Source organism: Pseudopodoces humilis, chromosome 1 (genome assembly GCF_049639895.1).
Source record: "Pseudopodoces humilis isolate 2021_Gansu_Grassland_sample_001 chromosome 1, ASM4963989v1, whole genome shotgun sequence".
Lineage (NCBI taxonomy): Eukaryota > Metazoa > Chordata > Aves > Passeriformes > Paridae > Pseudopodoces > Pseudopodoces humilis.
The window spans coordinates 96541106-96566663 of record NC_142200.1 but is presented as its reverse complement, the minus strand read 5'-3'; the positions used below and the strand labels follow the sequence as shown (position 1 = coordinate 96566663).

Sequence of the window (25558 nt, the reverse complement as noted above, 5' to 3'; positions counted from 1 at the left end):
AGTAGGAACCATCAGTTTATGTGAAACCTGCCAGTGGATCCTGGTAAAAGCCTGGGCTCTGAAATGTTCTGAAAATGAAATCAGATTTAAAAAAGAGATTAAAATAAAAAGATATTAAAATAGTATATATTGCTAAAGAACATAAACTCATTTTAATAGAAAATGTGAATTATTGGAAGAACAGATGGATGCTACTCTTCCTTTTGCACTGTCTGACTGCTTTATCTCAGGTCTGTTCTAAGTATCCTGATAGCACACTAAAATTATTCTAGAGAGAAGAATGCCATTTGTGTGTGTGGCATTCAGTTGCTTGAGATACAGGATTTTCAATTTTTTTTTAAATAAAGAAAACTGGTAAATTCAAAGTTCATTGTTGGCGAAAATTGTTTTGGTTCAACTGAATTCAGTGAATTGGCAACAGAAATGTGCATGATTCTTGTTCAGTATTCCATTTTAAGACATTTCACTTACTTTAACAACTGCTAAATCCCTCTGCAATCTTTTGTCTTCCAGCACTACAGTCTGTGGAAAGAGAAGCACATGTGCATGTTAGAATTGCTTAAAATGACAAATGAAAGACTTTGATTTAGTCTTTACACAGCAGATACTTGAGTTTCTTTCTGAACAAAGCCTTGCTATTTGTTTCCCAGCCAAGTACCTTTGCTTGCTCAGTGGTGCTAGACAGAACAGAAACAGCTTTGGTAAAAAAATGATCTTTTAAATCCAAATAAGGTAGGGCTGAGTGAATCCAAATTCCTATATCTCAAGAGTGTTGCTTTCCAAGTTTTCTGGTCTTTTTTAACTGTAATCAACAACAATCAGTTAAAATTTGCCAAATATTTATAAACTGGTTTGCTCCTGCTTTTTTTCTTCTCATAAAGGAAAGTATCTGAGAGGTGTCTCCATGTACACAATAAATGTTTCCATGGAGTCAATAAATAACCAACATTTTGGTATGCAGCCATGTCATGTGATGAGATGTTTGACTTTTACTGAGATTTTTTTTCTCCTCTTCAACCCAAAGTAAATAGCTATTCAGTAGGGAGGTGCCCTCTTATGTTGTTAAACACTTGTTTTTCCCGAGGGCCCCTTCAATATTGCAAAACTCAAAAGCTGAGGCAAAACTGCTTGGTTTTGGTACCTTAAGAGGAATGCAGATGACTAACAAAGAAAACAGCAACTTTGATGCCATTTCTGCTGAGTGAAGTTGAAGAACAAATTCCTAGTGGATAAATGGTAATTTCAGTTTTTAGTCACCAGTTGGATGCAGTATTCTTTGAGACAAAGAGAAGTTTGGTAGAAGGTAGGGATAAAAAGGTTTCCTCTAATAATTCCCTTCTATTTGACAGTAAAAGTAGAGAAGCCTATAGAAGGTAGACAGATTTACACTATAACATGCTGCCAGCTTGAAACAGTATCTGAAACATTGTGGAGTGTCTGCTTTTAATTGATTTTTCTCTGAGAAAACTTAATTCTTTTATTTCTTGAAGTTTCGTATGTCCTTTTCTTTAACAGATACAATCTAAATTAGTTAGTCCACTTAATCATGAAGCTGACAAAGAGAAAAATTAATATAAAATGGTTTCTTTTGTATATTAGAAACATTGAATGTGAACAGGATTACAAGGTTTCGTTTCTAAGAGTGCATCAATAGGCAATTCTCTTTTACCTTCTTCATTAATACAGCATTAATTGTAACAGTACTGTGGCCTAAATTTTTTGTTACCTCAGTATGTTAGGGAGTAAATATAATTTCACACATGTTTTCAAGATTGTGCTTGATAAGCTAAGATTGATCTGGAATGTATTTTCTCTGGACTCATACTTTGGAGATTTGGAATTTTTGGTTGTGTTTGATTTTAGGGTTTTTTTGTTGCCAAAAAGAAAATTATCATAATATTTTTCATAGGTCAGATAGGAGCCAACAATTATGTGCAGCCAGGAGCCAGACTTTCAAAGGATTTACTGATTCAAAGTTATTTTTTTGTCTCTTTTAGGAATATGTCATACTGAACACTTCATTGAAGGTCTTGAGTGTTTGCTTAAATGCTAAGCTGAGCTCTAGAACTTGGCCTGTCCAGTTCTGTTGAAAATTATTTTTTTCCATTTATCCAAACATATAACCATATTGATGAGACAGTGTCTGAATTGAGAAATTATGTGCATTTTACTTAGTGCCCTGAGACAGTGATTTTGCTAAGTACCATTTGTCAGTTCTGCTGAGTTTAAACTTAACTCAGATAAAAAGAGAATTTCCCACAAAATGCTAAGGGCCAAAGAGTAGTTACACCTAACCTAAATATTGAAAGTCTTATGCTTGAAGACAAGAAGAGATTAGAACCATGGTTCTCTAGGCCCCTGGATTTTTTCCATGAGCCTCCTGCCTCTCACTACCTGTACTTCCACTTCTGGGAGCACTTGACTCCACACCCTCTGGTATCAATGTTTTTAACAGTGCATAGGTTTATCTGAAGCATAGGTTGCACTTGTCAAATATGTACAAGCTACTGCAGAGCCAATTTTTTGCTTTCAAAAGAAAAAATGCATTTTACTGCCCTTCAATTTGTTTCTGTCCTGTCTCAGTAATAGGCAGTGTTGTTATCCCGAGGATTTATTCACTAGCCCTTTGTCTAAAGCTTTCATTACACTTCTAAACCCAAAGACCATAGGGTGAAACTTGAGTGGTTTAGTAAATATTAATGTAGTTGATGAAACATTTAAATATTCTCTGCAGTTCTACTTTCATAAGACTATGCAAAAGACCTCTCTCTTCAGCACAGCAGATTCAGAAGCTAGATTCCTAGAAACTAGGAAGAATCTAGCATGCGTGACTGTGACTAGCATTAACTTAGGCGCCATGTAACACTGCTTTTTTAACTAAGTTTATCTTTTCCCAGCTTATGTTTTTTTCAGCAGGTTTGTATTTATCTTTTAGCATGTGCCTGTTTCTTAGTCATGTCAGCTACATTCTATGGTTGTTAATGCTGTTAATTTAAACACTAATGCTCAAATCAGTGTCTCTTCCCATGTACAAATACGACAGAAGAAGCCTCCTCACCCATTCTTACAACCTCTTTAATGGACCACGTTGAATAAAAAGTTGCAAGAGGTGATGTCTTAAAAGATTTTAGCCTTTATGTTTTTCAAATCCTCTACTGCATTAATGCATAACTCTAAACTCCATATAAAGTATTAGCTACTATCTACACATTTTGATCAGACCAAACAATTCCTCTAGGCCTGAAACTCAAGGACACCCTACAGCCTAGGCCCCGAAGAGTATAAGAAAAAGTGAATTGGCGGGGAGCAAACTGGGGGAATATGACTTTATTACCTGAAGCTGTAATTGGAGGATTAACCCCTGATATGTAAATAGACCAAACTTATATCTGTCTGAAAAACTCGAGACCATTCTCCATTTTGGGTGCAGCCCTTTGAGGAGGCTTTGTCTGCCCTTAATGTACCTGAAAGCCCTTCATTAAATATATCTGCTTTTATTCTTTGAACTTTGTCTGGCCTCTGTTTCTAAGTAAGCTTGAAAAAGGCATCAGAGGCAAGCCTCTGCCACTGGTGTTTTCCTTCCCTGCACCTGCTTCCTGAGCAACTCTTCCTCCTTTTTTTCAAGGCAGTAGGGCATCTCACCTGTTTAGCTTCATTAACCAAGGAAAAATAACCTTCTTGATGTTATAGGTATTGGATATATTTTAACACCTTACTTGCCTGAGAGTACAATTAGCATGGCAGCATCAGAGATTAAAAGTGTAGGAAGAAACAGTCCAAAATGCCTTATTATAAGATAGGATTTGGTTCTTAAGACAAGAAAGAAGCAATTAAATCTGTGTCTGCACCAAAGCACGCATACACTGAACTACCTTATGTGTCATATATATGTGAGTGTTTACTCTAGTAAACAAATGAAATGTGAATAGAGGGCATTATCAGCCATGATGCCCTTTGTACACGATGTAAGAGGTCATAGAATCATTGCATGTGCATGAATGAACTTGAGTTAAGATACCAAATTCATTATGATTGCCAAATGACAGAGACTTCTTCTCTGGGAAAACTTACAGAACAAGAGACAAGTTTTTTAGTTCACCATGTAGGCAGCAATAGCAATCCTTTTCTGGTGAATCCTGAAGTAATCATATTCTGATTTGAGGTAATTTCTACCCTTTCACTGGTCTTCTAACATCATGTAGCTTTTCTTTTTTGGTTAGACTTCTTTCCAGCTATTCTCTTGGTCCTGTGTGGTGGTTTCAGCTGGCCACTGCAACACTCCTTTTATAAGATAATGATTTTGTGATGTTGACACTTTTCTTCCCATTGGCAAGCATATTCTGTTGATTAGAAAGGCCTCATGAGGTTCTGAGTACAGCTTATTCAAAATGTGTTTTTTTTGTTATGAAGGTGCTTTGGTCAGGAAGCCTTGATTCTATGACAAGTGCTGGTTTTTGAAGAAGGGCTCTTCCTGCAAATTTGTCATGCTGGGATTTATTCGGACTATCCTGTAACTGTCAATTTTTTTCAGTTTCTGAGACGCTGGTTAAATAAACAATATGTATTAAGTTTCTGCCATTGAATACTTACTGGAGAATGAAGGACTTTTCCTAGAACGGTTTCTGCAGGAAGCATCTTCTGCAAATATTGATATATAGAGAGGTTTTTTTATTCTATTGCATGTGTTTCCAAGATGGTTTTAGTACATAAACAACCACCTCATATATGTGCTGATGGCTTTTTTTCTTGACTTCGGAAAAAAACCATAATAAAAGACTAGCCATCCTGAGTCCTACAGCTTTAGATTTTAATGTCCGAATTTTGAAAAGGTGCCTGTTTTATTCAATGGCCTGTACAGTGAAGCTTAATACTCTGTGTTTTTTTAGCACTGTAGACCACTGGCACTTCTGATAGTAAATTGTGGTTAAATAAATTCCTTCAAACCAGGAGATTATATTCTTTAAGTGACAGAAGATTTTTAGCTGTACAAATAACATGAACAGGCTTTAATATAGTCAGCTCTAGTGCTTTGCTTGTTTTTTAATGGTAAGGGAAGCTTTGCTAGAGATAGTACAATTTGTTATCCATGTATTGATCCCAGAAAGCTGTCCTGGGCACCTCTATTCCTGCTCTGGCAGTTTCACTTGTTAAGTGTTAAACATTTATCTGTGATTCCTTTTGTTTAAGGCTTAAGTTCATTGCAAAGTTTTTCCTGGAGATCAGAAATCTTTGGATCAGACTGCTAAGCAATAAGAGAAAGTGAGAGACAGGGTAGACTGCAGGTCTGCCTGCATATTTATCGTATCTCCTCTAGGTTCTGCATTCCAATATGGGCACAGTCCAAATGCTGAAGAAGAGCACTAGTTCAAACTCCTTGCAGACTGAATAGATGGAAGCAACTTTAAGTAAGCAGAGGGAAGTTTTTTTTGTCAGAACCCAACCCTCTTTCTTACTGTGGACACACGCTCTCCAACTCTGAAAGTAAAAGTTGCGTTACTACAGCTCTTTTTATTGTTTATGTTTTCTCTGTCCTTGGAGTACCAGGTGGAAGGATCTGTATCTGAAGTTTCTGAGATGGCCCAGAGCAGTGAGCTCTCTCTCAAGTAGTATGGGCTAGGTACTGTTTATCTCTATCTTTTTTGAAGCTTGAAGAATGTTGCATAAACTGTTACCCATTTAAGGAACTTGCTAAACTTCTGAAGCTTATCCAGAGTTTTCTTTGTCAGGATATTCCCTGTGTTCCTTTCAGTAAATACACATAAAATATTCTTTGTATGAAGAACTTTTGTTCTTAAGTCATTTAGATACAGTATATGTTTTCCACCAAATATACATAATTTGTTATGTTACAAATATAACAAATATAACAAACATATGCTTATGTTGAGCGTGTGGAGACTATCTTCAAATTTATTTTACAAGAAATAAATACTATAATTATTATTGTATAATGTTACCCAATATTGCTTCTACTTATTGCTCCACTACTTGAAAATAAATGACAAGTCTTTTGAGTCTCAGTGCAAAAAACTTTAACTTCAATTAGTGAGTTAGAAAATCAAAGAGCACTGCTAAACATATGCGTACCTGAACTTCCTTTTTTGATATGTGTACTTGTTTAGAAACACCTGAAGATCAATTTATTGTTCCGTAGAGTGGTGGAGCAATTTTATTACGAATGGCAATACTATATGTTCCATACTTAAAAAAAGGAGTAAATTCATTATGTTGACCTCTTAGACATCCACTTTAAGCCTTTCACTGTGGTTCTGTACAGTTTGCAGCAACCATTTAGAGCCATCAGTGTTTTCCTGCTGATTTATATTTGAGGAACATAATTAATTTTTGCTGAAAGCCTGGCAGTATAGTAAGAGAAATGCCATGACTCATGGTTTGTGTGCTGTTTCACCTGTTAGAAAAAATAATCATGACTTCTGAACATCAGCATTTGGAGTATGCACTTGCTAATTATCAAAGTGTTCCTGAAGATGGGCTTTGTTTTTGATAGGAACAAAGGGAGATAGTTTCACGTAGTTTAGTGGCTTTGAAATATGCTTAAACTTTACTTAGCGTTTTGTACTTGTGTCAGTGTTTCTGTACTGTAATGTTATGTTGTTCTTTTGCTGGTTATCCAAGCATAAAGTACTTCAAGTTAAGTCTTTGCTTAAAGTAACTGAAAAAATTTTGCAGAAGTAGAATCAAAATGACACAGTAGCTTCTGTGTATTGGATGACAGTTTTAAATGTATTGGTATATTCTTTGTACTTTGGATCATGAAACAGGTAGTATTTTCTGTTGATCTGTTGAGGTGGGCAAAAGTGGGATGATAAATTACAGTAGTATTCTAAGGATGAACCTGTGCTAGCTGACTCTGCCTGTGTTCCATACTGGCTGAACAGCAGCCAGCCTCTGATCTAGATGGTTTTTTTCTAGGTAGTACTTTGTAAAGCAGTTTTTTCCTGCTCCAGTGTACTTATAAAAACATTAAAGTACAAATGAGATCCTTTTGACTGGGAAATTCATCTTAACCTTTGCAGAGATAAAGTTTCTGTGGAGTCTGGGTTGTCCTCTTTTTTGCTTCTCAAAATACTTTAAATATTTTGATAATTTAATTATTTAATAATTTAACATAATATTTAATTTTTTATTTTTTAAATTTGATTATTTAATAATTAAATAATCTCAAAGGTTTAAGGACTTCATGTGATCTTTTTGTGTTCTTGTTAGCATTTTGCTAATAATAATCCTGTCAGTTTTTTTTCCTTTCAGAGTGTTCACTTTTTATTTTTGTGATAGCATGCCTTGTTTTCTTCAGCCTCCTTTATTCTTCTGTTGTACTCAGGGTTGTGAGAAACCTAGTAAACTAAACAGTTTCCTGATGACTTAGGTACTGCTCCCTCATGTTGGAGAACTAGTTTTGTTTAAAATGCAATGTGTATATGAATATCAGGCTTGCTTGGGTCAGGTTAAGGAAAAAAGTGATAGATGACTCCTTTCTCTTAAAATTCTGTTACCCTCAAATAATAATTTCCTAAAACCTCTTTAAAAACATACTAAAGGATTGCCAGATTAATATTTATGGACCAGAAATTGATCTCACAGCCTTGTGTACCAATTTACAAAATCAGGACCTACTTTTTATGTCACAGTTTGAGACCTGCACTAAATGCAGTTCTAGGTCTCCAAACTGTAGAAAGCACCACAGCTGGGCCATACCAGGTTCTAAGATGACAGGTATTCAAAATCCATATTTTTTCCGCCAAATTTTTGATCAGTTCATTGTGATTGGTTCATTTGCATGACCCTTCTCTGCCACTCTGTACCAGTCCCGGTATCATCTGTACTTGCAACAGTCAGCATAAAACCTTTGAAGAGGTGTATATTGTAGCCTTGTTTACAAAATTTAAATCTGTATCTGAAGTGATACCTAGTAATCCAATTGACCTCAGGTGTGGGAATGTGCACATAGCCAAAAGTACCTACTACTGCATAAGGTGATGCATCCCAGGAAGCGTGGTACTGATAACAGAAGACGCAAAAACGGTTGAGTGATATGGTTAGAGAACATCTTTCTAAACACCTCCATGGATCGGTTTAACCAGTGGTTATCCCAAAGCATTCTTGTGATGGAGCACCACCAAGAACACCATATTGTTCTATATCTAGAACAATAAAATTTGAGCAGCATGGTGATCTGTCTGAATGAATCTGTTTCAGGTAAGCTTATCCACAGGATAAGTTAATTTATGCAGTGATGCTATTATGTTGTCTGTATTTCTTCTGGTAATCTAGCTAAGTGCAGGCATTAGTGTTGAGCCTCAGTCTATATTCAAGTATGCTCAGTGTTAAATGTCCAAAATCACTGGCATGTACATGCAGTTCAGGCTTATGAAGGAGCAAAAGAGGCCTGTAATTGAATCAAGGAAAAGAGCTGGGATTTTTTTACTCACAAAGAACCAAAATGCAGTGAGATTAAAACTAAATTTGCATCTTAAGTGAGACTCATCAGTTTGCACTAGGAGTTTTTAACATACTTCTTTCTTTTCATATCTTTGAGGCAAATGTGGGATGTTTCCAATTTAACAGCAATTCTGCATCATCCCAAAGGAGAGAGCCACTTCTCCGGTTCTGGAAAAGTACTGCCAGCATACCTTGTGTTGTGTGCTTTGTGTCTTTTATCAGAGTCTTGACTTGTTTCATGTGCAACCATTTACTGATTTGCAAGAACAGCAACATTTGAACCAAAAAGCATGTGCTTTCTGAATTAGGTTTAAACTTAACTTTTAACTCCTGCATAAACAATGAACAGGTAGATATATTTTGGGGATACAAGAATCACTTTTATCTTTTGTTCAACTGAGAAGTCACTAAAGTGCTGACAGTCCCTGAAACAAAAAATGAACATTGTCCAGGGGCACAGCTGTCTGGTGGTGATGTATGTGTATATTTGGAGTAACATTTAGAGCAAAAGTTTGTGGGCTGCTCTGTGGTGAAATACGGCTGTTGCTAAAGTAGGAACTAACAGCTTCATTTCCCCTAGTTTGAGGTGATTCATTCCAGAGACAGAGAAGGTAAATCCCAGATCTGGGAGCTTAAGAGCAGCAGCTGCTAGATAATAATAAGTGTTACTGCTACAGGATTTCCAGAAAGCTTTTCCTGCTTGAGAATTCCAGTAATACACAAATTCTTGAAGATATGGATGATTGTCTAGCCTGATTGGTCAGTGCAGGAGAACAACTTTTTCTAGCAGCTGTTTATTTTGGCAAGAATTATGTCAGTTATCTAGAAACTGAAATAAGCTAATCTTTGGATATTGAAACAAACTGTGAAAAGAACCACTGTAAGGAAATAGCTTGTAGACTGAATTACCTTTTTAGCCAATATGTTTCCACTCCTCCTTGGCTGCCGTAGTTCAGATTTCATTGAACATGATTGCCTTCTCCAGCTCCTCCCTTTTGTTTACATTTTCATTTGCTTTTTCTGGCTGATACAAGTCTCATGATTCTTTAGCAAGACTGCCTACCTCCAGGAGCAGAAACAGTGACTGCAGCTCACCCAGTAGGAGTAGAGATATTTCTGGCCTTTTTAAGCCCGAGGATTTGCCCTAACTTTGGTTTTCCTATGTGCAGAGTTTTGCTTAGGAAATTTAGTTGATGTAAACAAGCCAGGGATTGACTGTTGCAGAAAATTCCTTGTCATGCCTAGTAAAGAGGTAAGTAGCTTTGTTTGGTTCAAGAGCTGGAAATACAAACCACATATATTTCTCTATGGATTTTGTAGGAGTTACACAGGAAAAGTTTGTAAGGAATGAAGGCCTGTCTTTGTTAGAGAGGGAGAAAGGAAAAGACAAGCGCACATAAAAAGATTTAACTTCAAAAGAATGCAGCTCAGGACTTGTCCAGGTTTGCCTGAAGGTAAAAGTATTTATTTATGAGGTTGATAAAAGATAATCCAGATCTTCTGTAATGTTTCCTGCTGCAACATGAACAAGGGTACAGTTTGAAAAAGTTTGTGTATTTGCAATCATCTTTTTGTTCAGGTGGACTGGATCAGAACAGCTCTTGCTGAATTTGTGGTGCATGAGTTTACCTAGCTGGTTTTCATTTGTGTATGTTTTCCCAAGTGATGAATGGACAGCGGGTAGCTGTGGGGACAAGTCAAAAGGCTTAGAGACTGAAATATTTTTAACTCACAAGCCTGCCTTTGGGTATTTGGATTTCAAGGAGAGGAGTGCCAGGAAAACACAGACTTGGAAGGATGTCACTAAATTTGGTATGTGTTAGTATTTGGTATATGCTACTAATTTTTAAATAAGTTGCTCTTTGTGTATCAGGTAGAGGAGTGAAAATACACACATAACCTTTGCTCTGAGATTTTCAGTTACAAGAGGGTCCCTGATACTGGGGGTATGTGTGTGTAATTCAGATTCAGCATGGGAATGTTGTTGGGCTTCAGCCTGGGCAGTTCAGAGAGTTGGAACAACTCGTGGAAAGAGTGGTCAGGTTGAAAGTGGGTCCCTTGGGTTTAGTTGAATTCTATTATTAATTAGGTCACCTCTCTTGTGATCTTGTTTTTTGACAGCTGTGTTTCTCTTGCATTTTAAAGTGTTGCCTCCTTGGAAAAAATGGTAGCAGGGACTGAGTTGTGCATGGAGATGAGGTATTGAATTTATAAGGCCCCTGCAGTACTGTTACTTAGCAAAGTGTAAAGAATGAAATGTTGCACTGCTGTTACCTTTCCTCATTCTCTTTTGTCAAAACTGTTCCCTTCCTATATGCATAACTTTACTTTTACAATTAAGTTGGTTTATTACCTTTTTTGGGAAACACATGGATGAAGACCAGGGTAAAGTGAAGTCCAAAAGTCTTAGTGCAGAGGTATTCTAAAATAATGTTTAAGAAAAAGGTGGAATATGAAATAAAGATATTATATAATAGAAGAACAACTACAAACCCTTGTATTTTGTGATTTGTAGTATTGGAATAGTTCATTTGTCCTAGTTTTATGAACAAACAAACCACAGATATATATAGCTTTTATATATATATGGTTGTATATATTCATAGTTTGATTATATATTGTTTATAGTTTAATAAGATCAAGTGCAAGGTACTGCACCTAGTTGGAGCATCCCCAAATATCAGTATGGGCTAGGTGATGAACAGATCAAGAGCAGTGCTGCTGAGAAGGACTTAGGGGTGCTGGTCATTGAGAGGCTGGGCATGACCCAGCAACATGCTCTTGCAGCCCAGAAAGCCACATGTATCTTGGGCTGTATCAAATGCAGTGTGGGCAGCAGTGTGAGGGAGGTGATTCACCCCCTCCACTCTGGTGAGATCCCACCTGCAGTGCTGCATACAGCTCTGGGGTCCCCAGCACAGGAAGCGAGACCAGAGGAGGCCACCAAGTTGGTTGGAAGAATGAATGAATTTCATTATCTCCTGTAAGGAAAGGCTGAGAGAATTGGGTTTGTTCAGTCTGGAAATGAAAAAGGTAAAAAAGGGGTGACCTAACTGCAGCCTTCCAGTACCTGAAGGGAGCCCACAAGAAAGATGGAGAGAGGTTCTCTACAAGAGCATATAGTGACAGGACAGGCTTTAAACTGAAAGAGAAGAAATTTAGATGAGATGTAAAGAATAAATAGAGGGTGGAGAGACACTGGAACAGGCTGCACAGAAAAGTTGTGGATGCCCCATCCATGGAAGTGCTCAAGGCCAGGCTGGATGGGGCTCTGAGCAAGCTGGTCTAGTGAAAGGTGTCCCTGCCCATGGCAGGGGGTTGGAACTAGATGATGTTTAAGGTCCTTTGCAACCCAAACCGTTCTATGATATATTCTGTGATGATAGTTAAAAACTCCAAATTATTCTAAGAATGCTTTCCTTCAAATGTGCAAATTAGAAAATAATTTTGTCACATGCAATAAGCATTTTATTTTCACTATTAAAAGCTGAAAATTTAAATATCCAGACTCCTCAGGAACAGCTAGATTTTTGTTTAGCTGTGAGTTTCATTCTTTCTTACCTGTTTATAATGCAGAGTGGTATTTTTTGTTTCCTAAAAAGGTGGCTATCTATTAGAGCAAATTGTCTAGTTCCAAGTAAATTGTTTTGACTCACAATCACAGTTGTTTTCTTGTGATATGTAATAATATCATATTGGTATTTAAATTTAGAGCCAAAAATCAGTAGGTCCCAAACTCTTCTGTTCTCATTTCATTTGTAGACACATGATATGTCTCCTCAAGTTCTAGTGTAAATATCAAAAGTAATGTCTGTCAGGCTCACCATCCTACTTGTGATCAATGAGATTTCTTTTTGGGAAGCCATAATTTCAAGAGATTGCTTTAGGGATTTTTGAAACTTGGTAGGGGACCAGACTTTCAGCACTGATGTCCTTCTTCCTAAAATGGTGTCCTGGCACAGATGTGAGGTGACCCAGCCTGAGGACTGGCTCAGGCTTTGTGCTGCTAACAGAGTTTGCAAAATTTACTCTGAAACAGTTTCTGATTGTGAAATTCAGCTTTTTTAGTTGTTATCTTTGTGAGCCCAGAAAAACCTATCTGATACAACCTCTGATCAAGTGAAGCCTCCATCCTGAGCAAAAGCCACCAGGCAAAGAAGAACCTGGCTTGGGTGCTCTGACTTTTTAAAGAAACCCTGGCAACCCCCAGCCCTGTTTTCAGCCACATAGCTGGGTCTTAAGGAGACAATAACAATCTTGGGCACAGATAGATATGGAATACAATAAAATTTTGGTTACCCAGGAGAGATATTTTTTAACTTAAAAGCGATCTGAGAATCCTGAAGTCATTTAAGGCTAAGGCTTGTACTAACACATAAATGCAGTACTTAATTTTCTGTTTGTGAGTTTTGCTGTTCTGTTTTTTTTCTAAATGGAATTTTAAGTAAGCTGTACTCATGTCTCTTCTTCAGAGTGGAAGCTGTACAGTTCACAGCTGGAAGACTCCCAAATATTTGGGGTTGCCTATCATTTCAAGCAAGATACAGAATAAATTTGAAAATTCTGTATTAGTGGAGGAAATACTGGACAGGGTTATCTCTGAATCTTACAGAGCGCACACATGCAAGACCCTTGGATCAGTAGTCTGCTGTCAGTGTGTCTGTCTTTTCTGTACTTCTGACACTGTGCTTGGATGGTACTGTGTGATGGTGCTGGGAGGGCTAGGGGAAGGAGATGCACAAAGGTTTTCCATGGCTGTACTTGAGAATTTGACAGTTGTTTTATACTTACAATTTCTTCAAGGAGAACCAAATCTGCATGCTAGAATGTTTGATCTTGGTGAGGTATTGTATTGGGTCTGACTGAGCTGGAGTTAATTTTCCCTTGGCAGCCCTCCCAGTGCTGTGCTTTGCATTGGTAGCTGGAAAGGAGTTGATAACACACCAGTGTTTGGTCTGCTGCTGAGCAGCACTGGCACAGCACTGGTGCTGTCTCTTGAACAATTCTCTCATCCCCTCCTCCTGTCAAGTGGGCTGAGAGAGGACACAACGAGGCTAAAGTAGCTGACTCAAATTAACCAAAGGGGTATTCCATACCATATGATGTCAGCTCAGATATAAAAGCTAAGGCAGGGAAGAGGAATGGGGGCATTTGTTACTTTACACTGTTTGCCTACTGGAGCAACCTCTCCAGTGTGTTGTGCTGAAGTCCTGCTTTCTGGGAAGTGGCTGAACATTACTCTCTGCTGGGAAGTAGAGACCCCCTTTGCTTATGTGTGCAAACTTCAGTTATTTTCTTGCTTTAGTAAACTGCCTTATCTCAGCCTTTTCCATCTTATTTTTCTCTCTGGTGTCCTGCTGGAAAGGGAGCTGATAGAGTGGCTTGGTGGGCACCTGGCATGAGAGCCAAGGTCAATCCACTGCAGCATTTAGGCTGACAGCATTTTTACAGCACAGAGCCTAGTTTTGAATAACAGAACAGTCAGACAGGAAGACTTTGTAATAGTTCAAGTGTTCTGGTTCTCTGTTTATTTCACTGCATCCAGTTTAGACCTATAACTTTTTCAAGTCTATGTTGTATCAGGATATACAACTATTCCAAACAAAGCAGGTTTTTGTATAGTTTTCTAGTTTTTAAACTCAAAACCAAGCATACAATAAAAAAGCCCACCTGATAGTTACTCCTAGTTCTAGTTAGTTTTTTGTTTTTTAAAAAATTCTGCAATTTATTGTGATAACTGTATCTAAATACTTCCACATGAAACACCAAGTATGCTTCATTGTCCTAGAAGGCAGTGAGAGTTTATGAGATATCACAGCATGAAAGAGCCTGAGAAACTATCTTTTGGCTGTGTTTTTGATACATCTTTTTTCATAAATATTGTTTTAAAGTATCTGTATACATTCAGCTTCATGCATAGCAGCCCTTTTCACCATGCAATTTGCACATCAAACTTGATCCACATAGAAATTTTGCATCAAGGGGGGTTGCTTTCCGTTTTGCTTAGTTTGATAACTTCTTCTGAAAAGGAATATTTTGGTGTTTTGAATATGCTGTTTTTAAAAATCAACATCAGACAAATAATAGTTCCTAGTCCTTAGAAAGAAGATTGTCCTTTAGTTTAGCTAAAATCTGTTAAGACCATATATAACCTTTAGGATGTAGGTCTTTTAATGGATGGAACCATGTCAGTGTGTCTCATAATGAAAACTTTTTCCAACCAGACTACTTTTCTTGCCATTATAAAAACAAATTAATTTTGTTACCATTGTGAGTACAATTTCTGCATAATGTTTTTTCTAAATGGGTATTGCCTAAAAAAGCTTACTAATTTGGAAGTTCATGATCATGATGCCGTTCTACGTACATTTTGAAAATGTGTAGTAGAGTTAATAGTTGACATGCATGGGGCTTTTGATTCTGAACTACAGCAGATATAGCTGATGGTTACCTTTGAGAAAAGTCTGCCTGTTCCTAAATTGTAATGGTTTAATTTTCTTAATCTCATTCTCAGACTTGAGTAGGAGAAGTTTTTCAGAAATATCTGCTTAATATAAATATTCTGGTAAATGAACATAAAGTCCTTTGAAAGTACTTTACTTACGTGGTTTTACAGACACAAGACGTATTTATTCATCAAACTTTTCTTGAGAGATAGAATTGTGCTCGTTTTCAGCACTGGATAAAATTCAGTAGCCATACTTCAACCTCATGTTGGTCTAACCTGTGTGATGTGTTAGGTGTGATGGGTTAGATGGGAGTAAGGCAAATATAGTTACTTCTGTGGAGGCTTCCACTTAAGTTTATTAGTCCTTTTTTGAAACAAAAATATGACATGCATACCAGATCCTCCATATATGTAGATATGTCATACTCTTAACATTTACTTGTGCCTTCCTTTGTGATGAGTCTTTATGTATATTCCAAGGACTGTAGCTCTGATTAAAATCTTATCTTTTCCTTGTACTACCAAGAAAATGAGAAAATGATTCTTTGTAGTATAGTCAGGCCATCACGTAAAAATGGATGAAGTCATAATTACGTAGTATATGTATTAAAGGCAAGCATTGCTGGTAGGTTTTTACCATTCTTGCTCTGAATGGAATACATAGTAGCTACCTCTAAAATTTCTAGTGCTGTAATAATGGGATTCTTTAAATTAGTATGAAGAGTTTGTGGAGCCACAAGCACGGACTCAAAACAGCATAAAAAGAGAGGATTTTATTTCATCTTGAGCTACAAATGGCATACTGCATTTCCATCAAGAAAAGCGTTGTAAAATCAAAGAATATAATGTCATTGGTGTTTGCTGTTGTTACAAAGTCAATTCAGTTTTGCAGAAACTATGCCATTACTGGTGGCACAACACTATTCAAAGCCCTTATGTGATGCCTTGTTCTTATGTCTCCTTTTCCTTTTTACTTATATCTCCACAGTGCTGCATACCCAAGGTCCCATTGATGGCAGTCTGTATGCAAAAGTGAGAAAGAAGAGCTCTTCAGACAGCAACATCCCAGGTGTTCCTCAGGGTGTTCATGTTACAGGCAGTCCTGATCACAGTGATCATACCCTGTCTGTCAGTAGTGATTCAGGACACTCCACCGCTTCCATCAGAACTGACAAGACTGAGGAACGCCTTGTCCCAGGAGTTAAACGGGGCCTGAGCCCACAAGAGAAGGCAGAACTGGACCAGCTACTTAGTGGCTTTGGTCTAGAGGATTCTGTCAGCACCACCAAGGATATGACAGATGCTCAAAGCAAGTACAGTGCTAGTCGCCACATAGTGCCAGCTCAAATTCACATGAATGAAGTCGCCAAAATGAAGGACAGGGAGACTGATATTCTGGATGATGAAATGCCTAATCATGACCTTCACAGTGTGGACAGCATTGGGACTTTGTCTTCCTCAGAAGGGCAGCACTCCACCCACCTAGGGAACTTCAGTTGCCACAAGAGCAGTCAGAACTCACTTCTTTCAGATGGCTTTGGAAGTAATGCTGGGGAAGAGCATCACAATGCAGCTTTTGCTGCAGACCTGGGAATTGGTGTGGATTCCCTCTATGAGAGATCATTTGGAAGCACTGAGCCAAAGTCAACTGAGCAGCTGCAACAGAATCCTTCTGTCTCACCCCACCCACAAGCCTATGGCCCAAGTAACTACTCTACTCAGACTTGGGTGCGCCAGCAGCAGATGGTCACTGCTCACCAGTATGGTTTTGCCCCAGAGAATGAAATCAGGGTTGGCATTCATAACACTGTGGAGAATTTGGGCAGTGTCCAGAGCCAGTCCCAGGTCCCAGATGCCCCAACACGTGGCTCTAGCAGCAGAGTTGCTGTCCAGAGAGGGCTAGGAAGCGTGCTGGGTGCTGGAGAAGCTGAAGAACATGCAAGTGCTGACAGTTTTAAGTCAAGGCCAATGCCTCAAAGGAACACAAATGGCCTGGATCTAGGACAAAATGCTGGGGACTTGCCAGCTTCTCCAACTTTGGATATTGATCAGTCCATTGAACAATTGAACAGGCTGATCTTGGAGTTAGACCCTACATTTGAACCTATCCCAACCCGCATTAACACTCTCACCAGTGACAGAAATCAAGTAAATGGCTTCAGCAGCCTTGATGCACACATAGAAGAGCTTAACAGTAGTTCTGGCTTCCATGACAAAATAGAGGTCACAAAAAGGAATCCCTCTGGGCATGGTAAGCTGTAATACTTTCTGAAAATAATACTCTTTCTAGCAGCTGTGTGTTCATTATATGGTACAGCAGGACCCTCAGGTCATTACTTAAAAACTTTGACAATGATTAACAAGGGATTATTTGTGATGCCCTCTTTACATAATCATCCAAGATATGAAATCAAATTTATGTAAGATAAGTGAGTTTTGCAGGTACTTGCCTTTTTGCTTGAAAAAAAGTACTGTTCAGCGAGTTCTTACCTATTATAGATCATCTGTTGGGGTTTTTTTTCTGCTGTGAATTTAAGTTATAAGGGAGCAGAATTTGTACATTGAGACATTTTTAGAAGGCATTAGTGGTGTATGTTTTTCATCATTACTATTTCCATTTAAATTAGAAAAATGGCAACAACTTTATCTTCAAATATAGTGTAATGATGCTGGCATTAAATTTCTATGCAATGTTTTCACAAATAATTTCCCAGTGAAGTATTTTAAGACATGATCTTTTGGAAAGTTTTCTGTTTAAAAATTTACAAGTCACAGTGCTTGTTTGTTATCTCTGACTCTGAAATGATTACAGCTGGTGGAATTAAATACACAACACTTGCTGACTATGTTGCCTAAATAATGCTACTACAACTAGCAGCTTTGCAAAAGTATGAGTAGTGTGCCTCTGGCTAAGTCCACTAAACCTATTATTAATGGTCTACCTAAGATACGAGACAAATAAGATCTTGCCTGTCCTGTCATGTTTGAAAATTTCATATGGTCTGATTTCTCCAGCAAAACCCTTGCCTCCCTTTCTCCGCTTCCATTTTCATCTTCTTGTTTCCAGTCATGATGCAATGAAAAACTTGTTTATGTCCCCAGCATTTGATTGAGTATTAGCCAGCATGACAGAAGATGGGCCCATGGCCTCACTGGACACAAATGAGTTGCTTCTGCTCAAGCCCAGTAGGATATGCTAAACCATTCAATGGTGAATGTCCCTAACTAGTGTGTGGTGCCTGTTCGTGGGCACACCTGTGTGATCCAGGATGGTGATTCTTGTAGGGAAGGGGAAATCACAGTTCTGAGTTTAGGAAGGTAGCTGAGGATCGAAGAAGTCCAAAAATCCATGATGAATAAATGTGAGATGCACTGCTACTTTTTTTTAAATACACAATATGTATTTTGTGGCATTAGTTTGTAATTCTCTTGAATCTTTCCAAGTTATTTGCCAATGGACAAATTGAGATTTTTCTAGCAGGAGAGAACTCTTCCCTTTATATACAGTAAACCTAGTGAAGGGGATAAAGAGATCATTTAGAATAAGACACCTTCTACAGATGTTTGAATATATGATGCTTAAAAGAGATACTTGAAATTTTCTCACAGATTCTGGTCATCTCAAAGGAAGTAGGAGTCACTGTAATTTCTCTTCCATTTTTAACATCAGGTAAATAAAGACCAATGAAAATAATTGTACTTGGGGAATGATCTGGAAGAGGATTTGTTTTAAGGAATTAAATTTCCATATTGAAGGGAATCCAATATAAAGATATAGACAGCACTTAAAATCCTGGATATTTGAGGGGAGGTAGGTATCAGGGCACAGAAGAAAAGGAAAGACTAGTAGTCAGGAACATAAGAATAGCCCTTAATTAAACAAAACTTAAAAAAATAATTTGTATAGCTTTAGAATAATAATATTTTTTTAAAGTTTGTCTTTATGTCAGGTGCTAAAATGTTCCATTTCTGACTTCTGCAAGTAACATTCAATTTATGCTAGCAGCAGCTTGATTTTAAAGTTTCTTAGGGCTCCAGAGGTAAAACAACACATATGTGTGGTGTGCTGCCACCTCTGCTTTTGAGACTAGGAGGTCACCAGCACATACTGATTTTCCAAGTGCTGTAGATTTATTTATTTATATATCTGGACTTGCCCCATTGAAATATACAGAAACATACATTTATTCATGCATGGTGTGCACGAATGAGCATGGGGAAAAAGCAATTTACCTGAATGAATATTAGGAATGAGGAGCACTGGAATGTTTTTCCCTATATACACTACTGATCTGAATCACTGGATTGAGAACTGGCTGCATGTCAGGTCTCAGAGGACTTTGGTCAGTGGCACAGTCTACAGATGCCTCTAGTTTAGGGGTCTAAATCCTAAACAGTCTTGTTTAACTCACTAATCACGTGGATGAAGGGGTAGAGTGCTTCCCCAGCAAGTTTGCTGATGCATAAAGCTGGGAGGAGTGGCCATACTCCAGAATGTGTTGAATGTGGTTTATCTTACCTTGGAGTAGACTCATAGAATTTCATAGAATTAAGATAAGCAGGTGAACATCCAAGGCACTTAACTGTTGAAACTAGTGCAGCACAGGAGCTGTAATTGATAGCACAAATAAATGCTGGCTGCCATGGGGATGAAGAAATAGCCATTAATGATGGATAACCAAAACAACAGTTGCTCACAATGGCTAATATTACAAATTCAGGTTTTAGAGGGAGTTCTATACTCTGTGACTTAAACAGTCCTTAACCTAACAAGTACATTAGGGAAGAATGAATTGGCCTGTGATAAAGAGAGTTGGCAGATCAGGACTGAATAGTCTTAGTGAGGTTGATGGGACAAATGAGACATTCTGCATGAATCCCTCTGTTGCGAGGAGCAACCAGTGCTGGAGGTGAATGGGATCAATGTGATTCAGGGTGTGTATGCCTCTGACTTGAAGGTTCTGTTGTAGGAGGATGGTGGAATTATCTGGTTTCCTGCGTGAGGATGCAGAAAATGTATACCTTAAAAGGTGTGTGCATGTTTCCAGTGCCCTGCAAAGCTAGAAGAATGTGCATAAGAATGAAATGTGTGAGTGTCAGCTAGGATGTACATTATGGTGCATTCTTGCTTTTGCTTGCTCATCCAATTCTGCACTGATTGACACATAGACAACTACCTCTTCATTCATGCTTCTTCCTAGATGTTTTTATACACATGTATCCTTAGCATAGGTCAACATGGCACAAACTACTGACTGCCCATACAGCAGAGTTCTGAGTTCTGTCTGAAATGATGTCTTGCATTAAGTGCATAACATTTTTGGATCACTGAATTTCTTTTTGCTAGAACGTATCTTTATGGACCATGCAGAACAATGGTTGATGACCTCTCCTTCAGTGTCATGGGCGTTGCTTATCAGAGGTGAATCACTGTGCTGTTTATTAAAGAGTTTTCCAATTTTTATCTTCTACATGAGCTGAGTGATGCAGAATTGTACCCGAGTTTCTGGTAGTGAATAAAGTTGCTGTTCACTAGTAACACATCGCTGCAGTAGTGCTTAATTTTAAATGACAGGAAGTTTGTAGCATGAAGAAATTTTGATGTGTATATAACCTTTCCTCTGCAGCCTTACGTTCCCCATTTACTTTCCTTTCTGTATATTCTTTTATGCCTAATAACACATGACCTCAGTCTACTGCTAAAGATATTTGTAATACTTACTTTCTCAAATCAGCCATCTTTTCCACAAGGCTTATGTTTATTCAGTAAAAAAAGAATACTAAATCAATGTTTTGCTTCAACCTACAAATCTGTAAAAGCAAGAATCTTAATAAATGTAGAGAACAGCAAGTTTTTTACCCATTTTCATTATAACCTACCATCATTGTCAACATGTCTCATCTGTGTACCCCACCTTTTTACTATTAAAATGTTACAGTTTTCATCTTTAGAAAAATACAAGATGCAGGTGAGGAATTGTATGAAGTGAAGCAAAGGCAGAACACTTGGGGCAGCCTGTTTCAATTACTGTGACCAAGAGATGTATTTCTGTCTAAATTTGCCAGCATGAGGAAGAGCAGGACTGTATTTTCCATAAGGTTAAAATTACTTTGTTGCTCTCAGTTAATTCTAATTCTTCTTCATGCATGAGTTATGGTGTTTGAAATTACCATCTCAAAACTTCCCTAGGCTACCTGCTGTAGGAACAACACAGATACACAATTCATACAGCCTTATATTTCACTCAGAGTTTTTCAGCTCAGCACAGAATTGAGCATTAAACAAAGCCTTCCTCTCTCAAAACAATAATGCAAAATGAATAAAACCAAGGTGGCTTAGCATCTGATTACATGTCTGGAACACCTTCACAGATCTTTCCTCTATCAAAAAGAAACCTTTGGAGATGGCCCAAGATACAGTATCATAAATCATTCTACATGTCTCTGCAGACGCAGGAGAGAGGAAGAAATCCTTTTTGCATACCTTATTAAATAATATTTTTTAAAAGCATTGAACTGTTATAGATGTTCCCATTTACTGTGCTACTTTGTGGGTAAACACAGTCCCTCTGAAATAAATTGTGAAGTGAAAGAAAAACAAAGCTTGTCCCACTTCTCACCTGCCTTATTTGCATGTTCAGTACACTATGAAACTTGTAGTTTCCATTGCACTGGAAAATATTGGTGCCTGTGAATTAATTTTACAGTGGTTAACAGTAAATTTGAGTTTTTAGGTAAATTAAAGGTAGAAATTTAAGTTTTAAGTTATAACTGAACTAGATTCAATTTTTAAACTAAAATAAATTTTTAAGCTACAGTTAATTGAATATTAGTTATATTTCACAGCACAATAATTTTTAATTTATGTCATGTACTTACTCCATAAATTCTTACCAGTCTTGTAATTTTCAGCAGGTGGGCCTGAGTGTACCATCATTATGAACTCTCTCTAAGGGTTTAGAGATACCAGCAAAATCCATTTGCACCAGGCTTGCTCCCCATTCTTAACAATGTAAATGGGATATGAAACTTAAGTGACAGACCTGCAAAGCTGCTGTGTCCTATGCTCGATGGTCTACTTGAATTTGGGGTAGAGTTTAGACCTTTTCATTTCTTTGTTAGACTAATTGCTTATAAGGAGTTTACACTCTCAGTCTACTAGCTGTTAAAAATTGGGGTAAAAAGAACAGTTTGCTTGTTAATCATGGCTAATTATTGGGTATTTTTTCAATAATATTTCAAGAATAAAGGGATGTTCTGGCTTCACTTTGTGAAGCATTGATGCACTTTGTGTTGCATTTTAGAAATTGAATGTATTACAGGCACAGCATAGTTGGCTTTTGTTCTAATTAATACCTTTGAAACAGTGTTCCTATAGATCTGGAAATCTGAAAGTTTGAGCATATCAAGATCCTTGTTTAGTGCTTGCATCACAAATCCACCAAGATCATGGGTTCAGTCCTAATACTTCAATTAAGATTTGGACTCGGTGATCCTGCTGAGTCTTTTCCAAGTCAGAATATTCTGTGATTTTGTTTTTCAACTGGGTATATATTTGATTATCCTTTTTCCACCACAGCAATGTTTAGCTCAAGTTTTATCTTGCTGTCTTTGAAGATACTTTTTCTTTTGGTATGTCATAGTGATTGTAAAGCTGATTCTAAATTCTTAAAGTAGATTTGCTATGGTTTAAGCATAAAGCTGTCTTGAAAGCTTGATCATTACACACCTTCTTTAAAAATCTTAAACTTTGTAGAAGATAAATGGTGGCAGAGAAGGAGATGACTTTTGATTTGGGTAGTGTTCTTGGTAACATTTTTAGTATGAGGGGTAGTCCCTGAAGGTTCCTCTGTTACAAGTTAACTTATGGACTTTCTTTCTCCTTGTTGCATTCTTGGATTGAACCCCCTTGTTTCACAGTAATAGATAGGTCTTTTTGAACTGCTGTGTAGGCACTGACATCTGGAATTTCTGCAATGCTAACACAGTTTTCCCTAGAGTGTTTTTTCAGCCTTCATGACTTCTGCTGAGGTCTATGAAAGGGACACTAGAAAAACAGCTTTGTGGAAATTTTCACTATTCCTTTCACAACAGAGCCCTGCATTTTATTGCTCTGTGAGTGGAACTGGTTAAGCTTCTTATGTCATGCTAGCTTTCCACAGCAGTTGGAGCTGTGGTAAGAAGCTTGCTTGAAGTGCAAGCACTTTGTCTTTTCCTCTCTGTGCGTAACATGCTTGTACACAGCAGCAAATCAAAGTTTATCTCCAAAGTCAGTTAATCTGTATTGATTGGTTGATTAAGTGTACATCCTAATAAGTTTTCCTTTTGTTTCTTCAAACAGTATGTCATTTTCTTAAACCACCTACAAGTTTGTCAGTTTTTCTTGAATGTATAGATGTTACCTGTTCCCTTTTTTGAAAGGATTAGAATTGAAATGAATTGCAGATTGCAAAACTCCTGCTAGGCAATAAATGAAGTTAACTAAGTGAGAAGCTGCCTATGAAATAATATAGTTAACATTACTTAAGCTATATATATATGTAAAGAGAAAATTATCTTAACTGTTGCTCAAGTATTGGTGATTGAAATTTAAGTGGTTAAAATCAGTTTTACAAGTTCAAACATTTATATTTTAGTGCTATAACAAGGAATCATGATTACAACTAGTTGGATAATTTGCTAATAAATGAGATACAGCACTGTTATTGACAAGCCACTGGAGACAAGATTTTAAGCTTAGTGTTGTTTTCTTTTTAATAGTTATAAATAATAGTATATTATAATAATTATAATAATAGTTGAGGAAAGCTAAGCAGTTAAATAAACCAAACAATGATTAACCTTTAACCACTGGCCATGCTTCTGTTAGCTGTAGCTTTTTGCATGGTGATAACCATCTGAGAGGTAAGTGCCTGATGTTGTTCTGATCCCAGTTTTTTGAATGTTATTATTTGTTCATTAGGGAAAACAAAATTACTTTTGTAGGGAAAAATTACTTTTCACATAGGAGAAGAGAGAACGGAGAGTGTATAAAATGCTTTCCAAGAAATAAATATATGCTCCTGGGATATTTATGAAGCTCTGCCAAAACTTTAAGCTAAATTATAAGAACAAGAATGAATTTTGTAACTTCTAGGAAGTCTTGGCAACTGACACATTACACCGTAAAATGTTCCTTTTAAATTAGTAAGTCTAAAACATCTCTTACATTAAATGAGGCAGCTTTGAAGTACATTTTTGAAACTATTGAACTAAGTGGAAGTAATTTTTTTCTCAGTCCTTCATTTTAATCTCTTAGATTTGCGTTACTTGCTTTAAGCTGAAATATATCAGGTCAACTTCTCCCCACTGTTGTCCAGCATCTGATGGTAATTTGGTATGTAAAGCACTTTCAGTCTATTTAAGGAAAAAGTCCATTTTCCCAGAGAGACCTGTTTTTAGCTTTTTAATTCTACATTAACTTTGTAGAAATGACAAGCTTCATGAGTGCATCAATATTGCTGCTGATGAAATCCCCTCATTAGTGTCACAAGCAAAACGTGCATTAAAGTTTGAAGGTCTGTTTTGACCCATCCAAAATATAGATATTCTTTATCATAAAGTAGTCTACAAGGCCATGTTAACTAAGAGAAATATTCTGAAATAAATAGTCTGTACCTTTGTAACTTGGTTACAGATTAAGTGAAACTCTTATGTGCTGTTCTTGACTCCTGCTGCCTCCTGTGGAGAATGGTGGGACTGGGACTGTCTGGTCTCAGATAGTCTGAGATTCTGCAGTGATTCCCACTCATTTCTCTTTACAGAAGTTACAAACAACAAAAGAAATGCAGTGCAAAAAGTTGGTAAATGCTGGAATCGCATGATCTCAGTCTACATTTGTTAATGTCTCCAACTTCAGTAGAATTCACAGTGACTTTTTAGTATCATGTAAGAGGATTCAAAGATATTTGTGATTTCATGTCCTTTCCTGGCTTCGAAAGTCTTGAGTGATGAATCTAGGTTTCTTACAGTGTCTTTAGCAGATAGTCTTTCCATAAATGAGAGACCACACATAAAGATTCAAGTCAAGGGAAAAAAAGTTAAATATGGATGCTTAAAAAGTTTTTGAGTTTTTGAAGTTGCACCTTAAAAACAGAATCTCAGTTGTGTTCTTTTCAAAATGTGCTAGGTTTGTAAATACTGACTTGATAAAATTAATAACTGGCTGTGTTTGGACCCTGAAATTTAACCCTATTGGTGGAATTTTGAAAAATTGCTAACATGGTTTTATTTATTTATTTATTTATTTATTTATTTGCTTCTTTAGTAGTTATTATCACACTAGCTTTGATGCTAGCAGAGATGGATTTTTTGGAAGTGTCTAATTCTGTAGTTTAACAAGAGATTTATTAATATTTTTAGGATTAGCCACTACCTGCCAGCAAGTTACTCGGGTTGATACATATATATGTCAATGCGGAATCACTGAAGTACTATAGATTTTAGTCTAAAATCCTTTTCTCTGTTTCAGGCTTGAATAAAAACTGTTGCACTATACAGTTACGTATTTGTGCATTGATGCTCTGTAAATCTGTGGTGTAATCAAGGTGAAATGTCTATAACACAGACTCTTACGCTGTATGCCAGATTTTACACCTTAGCTTCTATCAG

The 25558-nt window shown here is 37.2% G+C and overlaps 1 protein-coding gene across 11 annotated transcripts in view; it reads left to right on the top strand.

The window, feature by feature from the left end:
* TNS3 (tensin 3) overlaps positions 1-25558 on the top strand; it is a 192327-nt gene that overhangs the window by 120854 nt on the left and 45915 nt on the right. For all 11 annotated transcript variants that reach the window (XM_014261721.2, XM_088056446.1, XM_088056512.1 and 8 more), the window contains one exon: positions 15897-17159. In XM_014261721.2, coding sequence (XP_014117196.2) covers positions 15897-17159 — 1263 coding nt within the window. The remainder of the gene's footprint in view (positions 1-15896; positions 17160-25558) is intronic.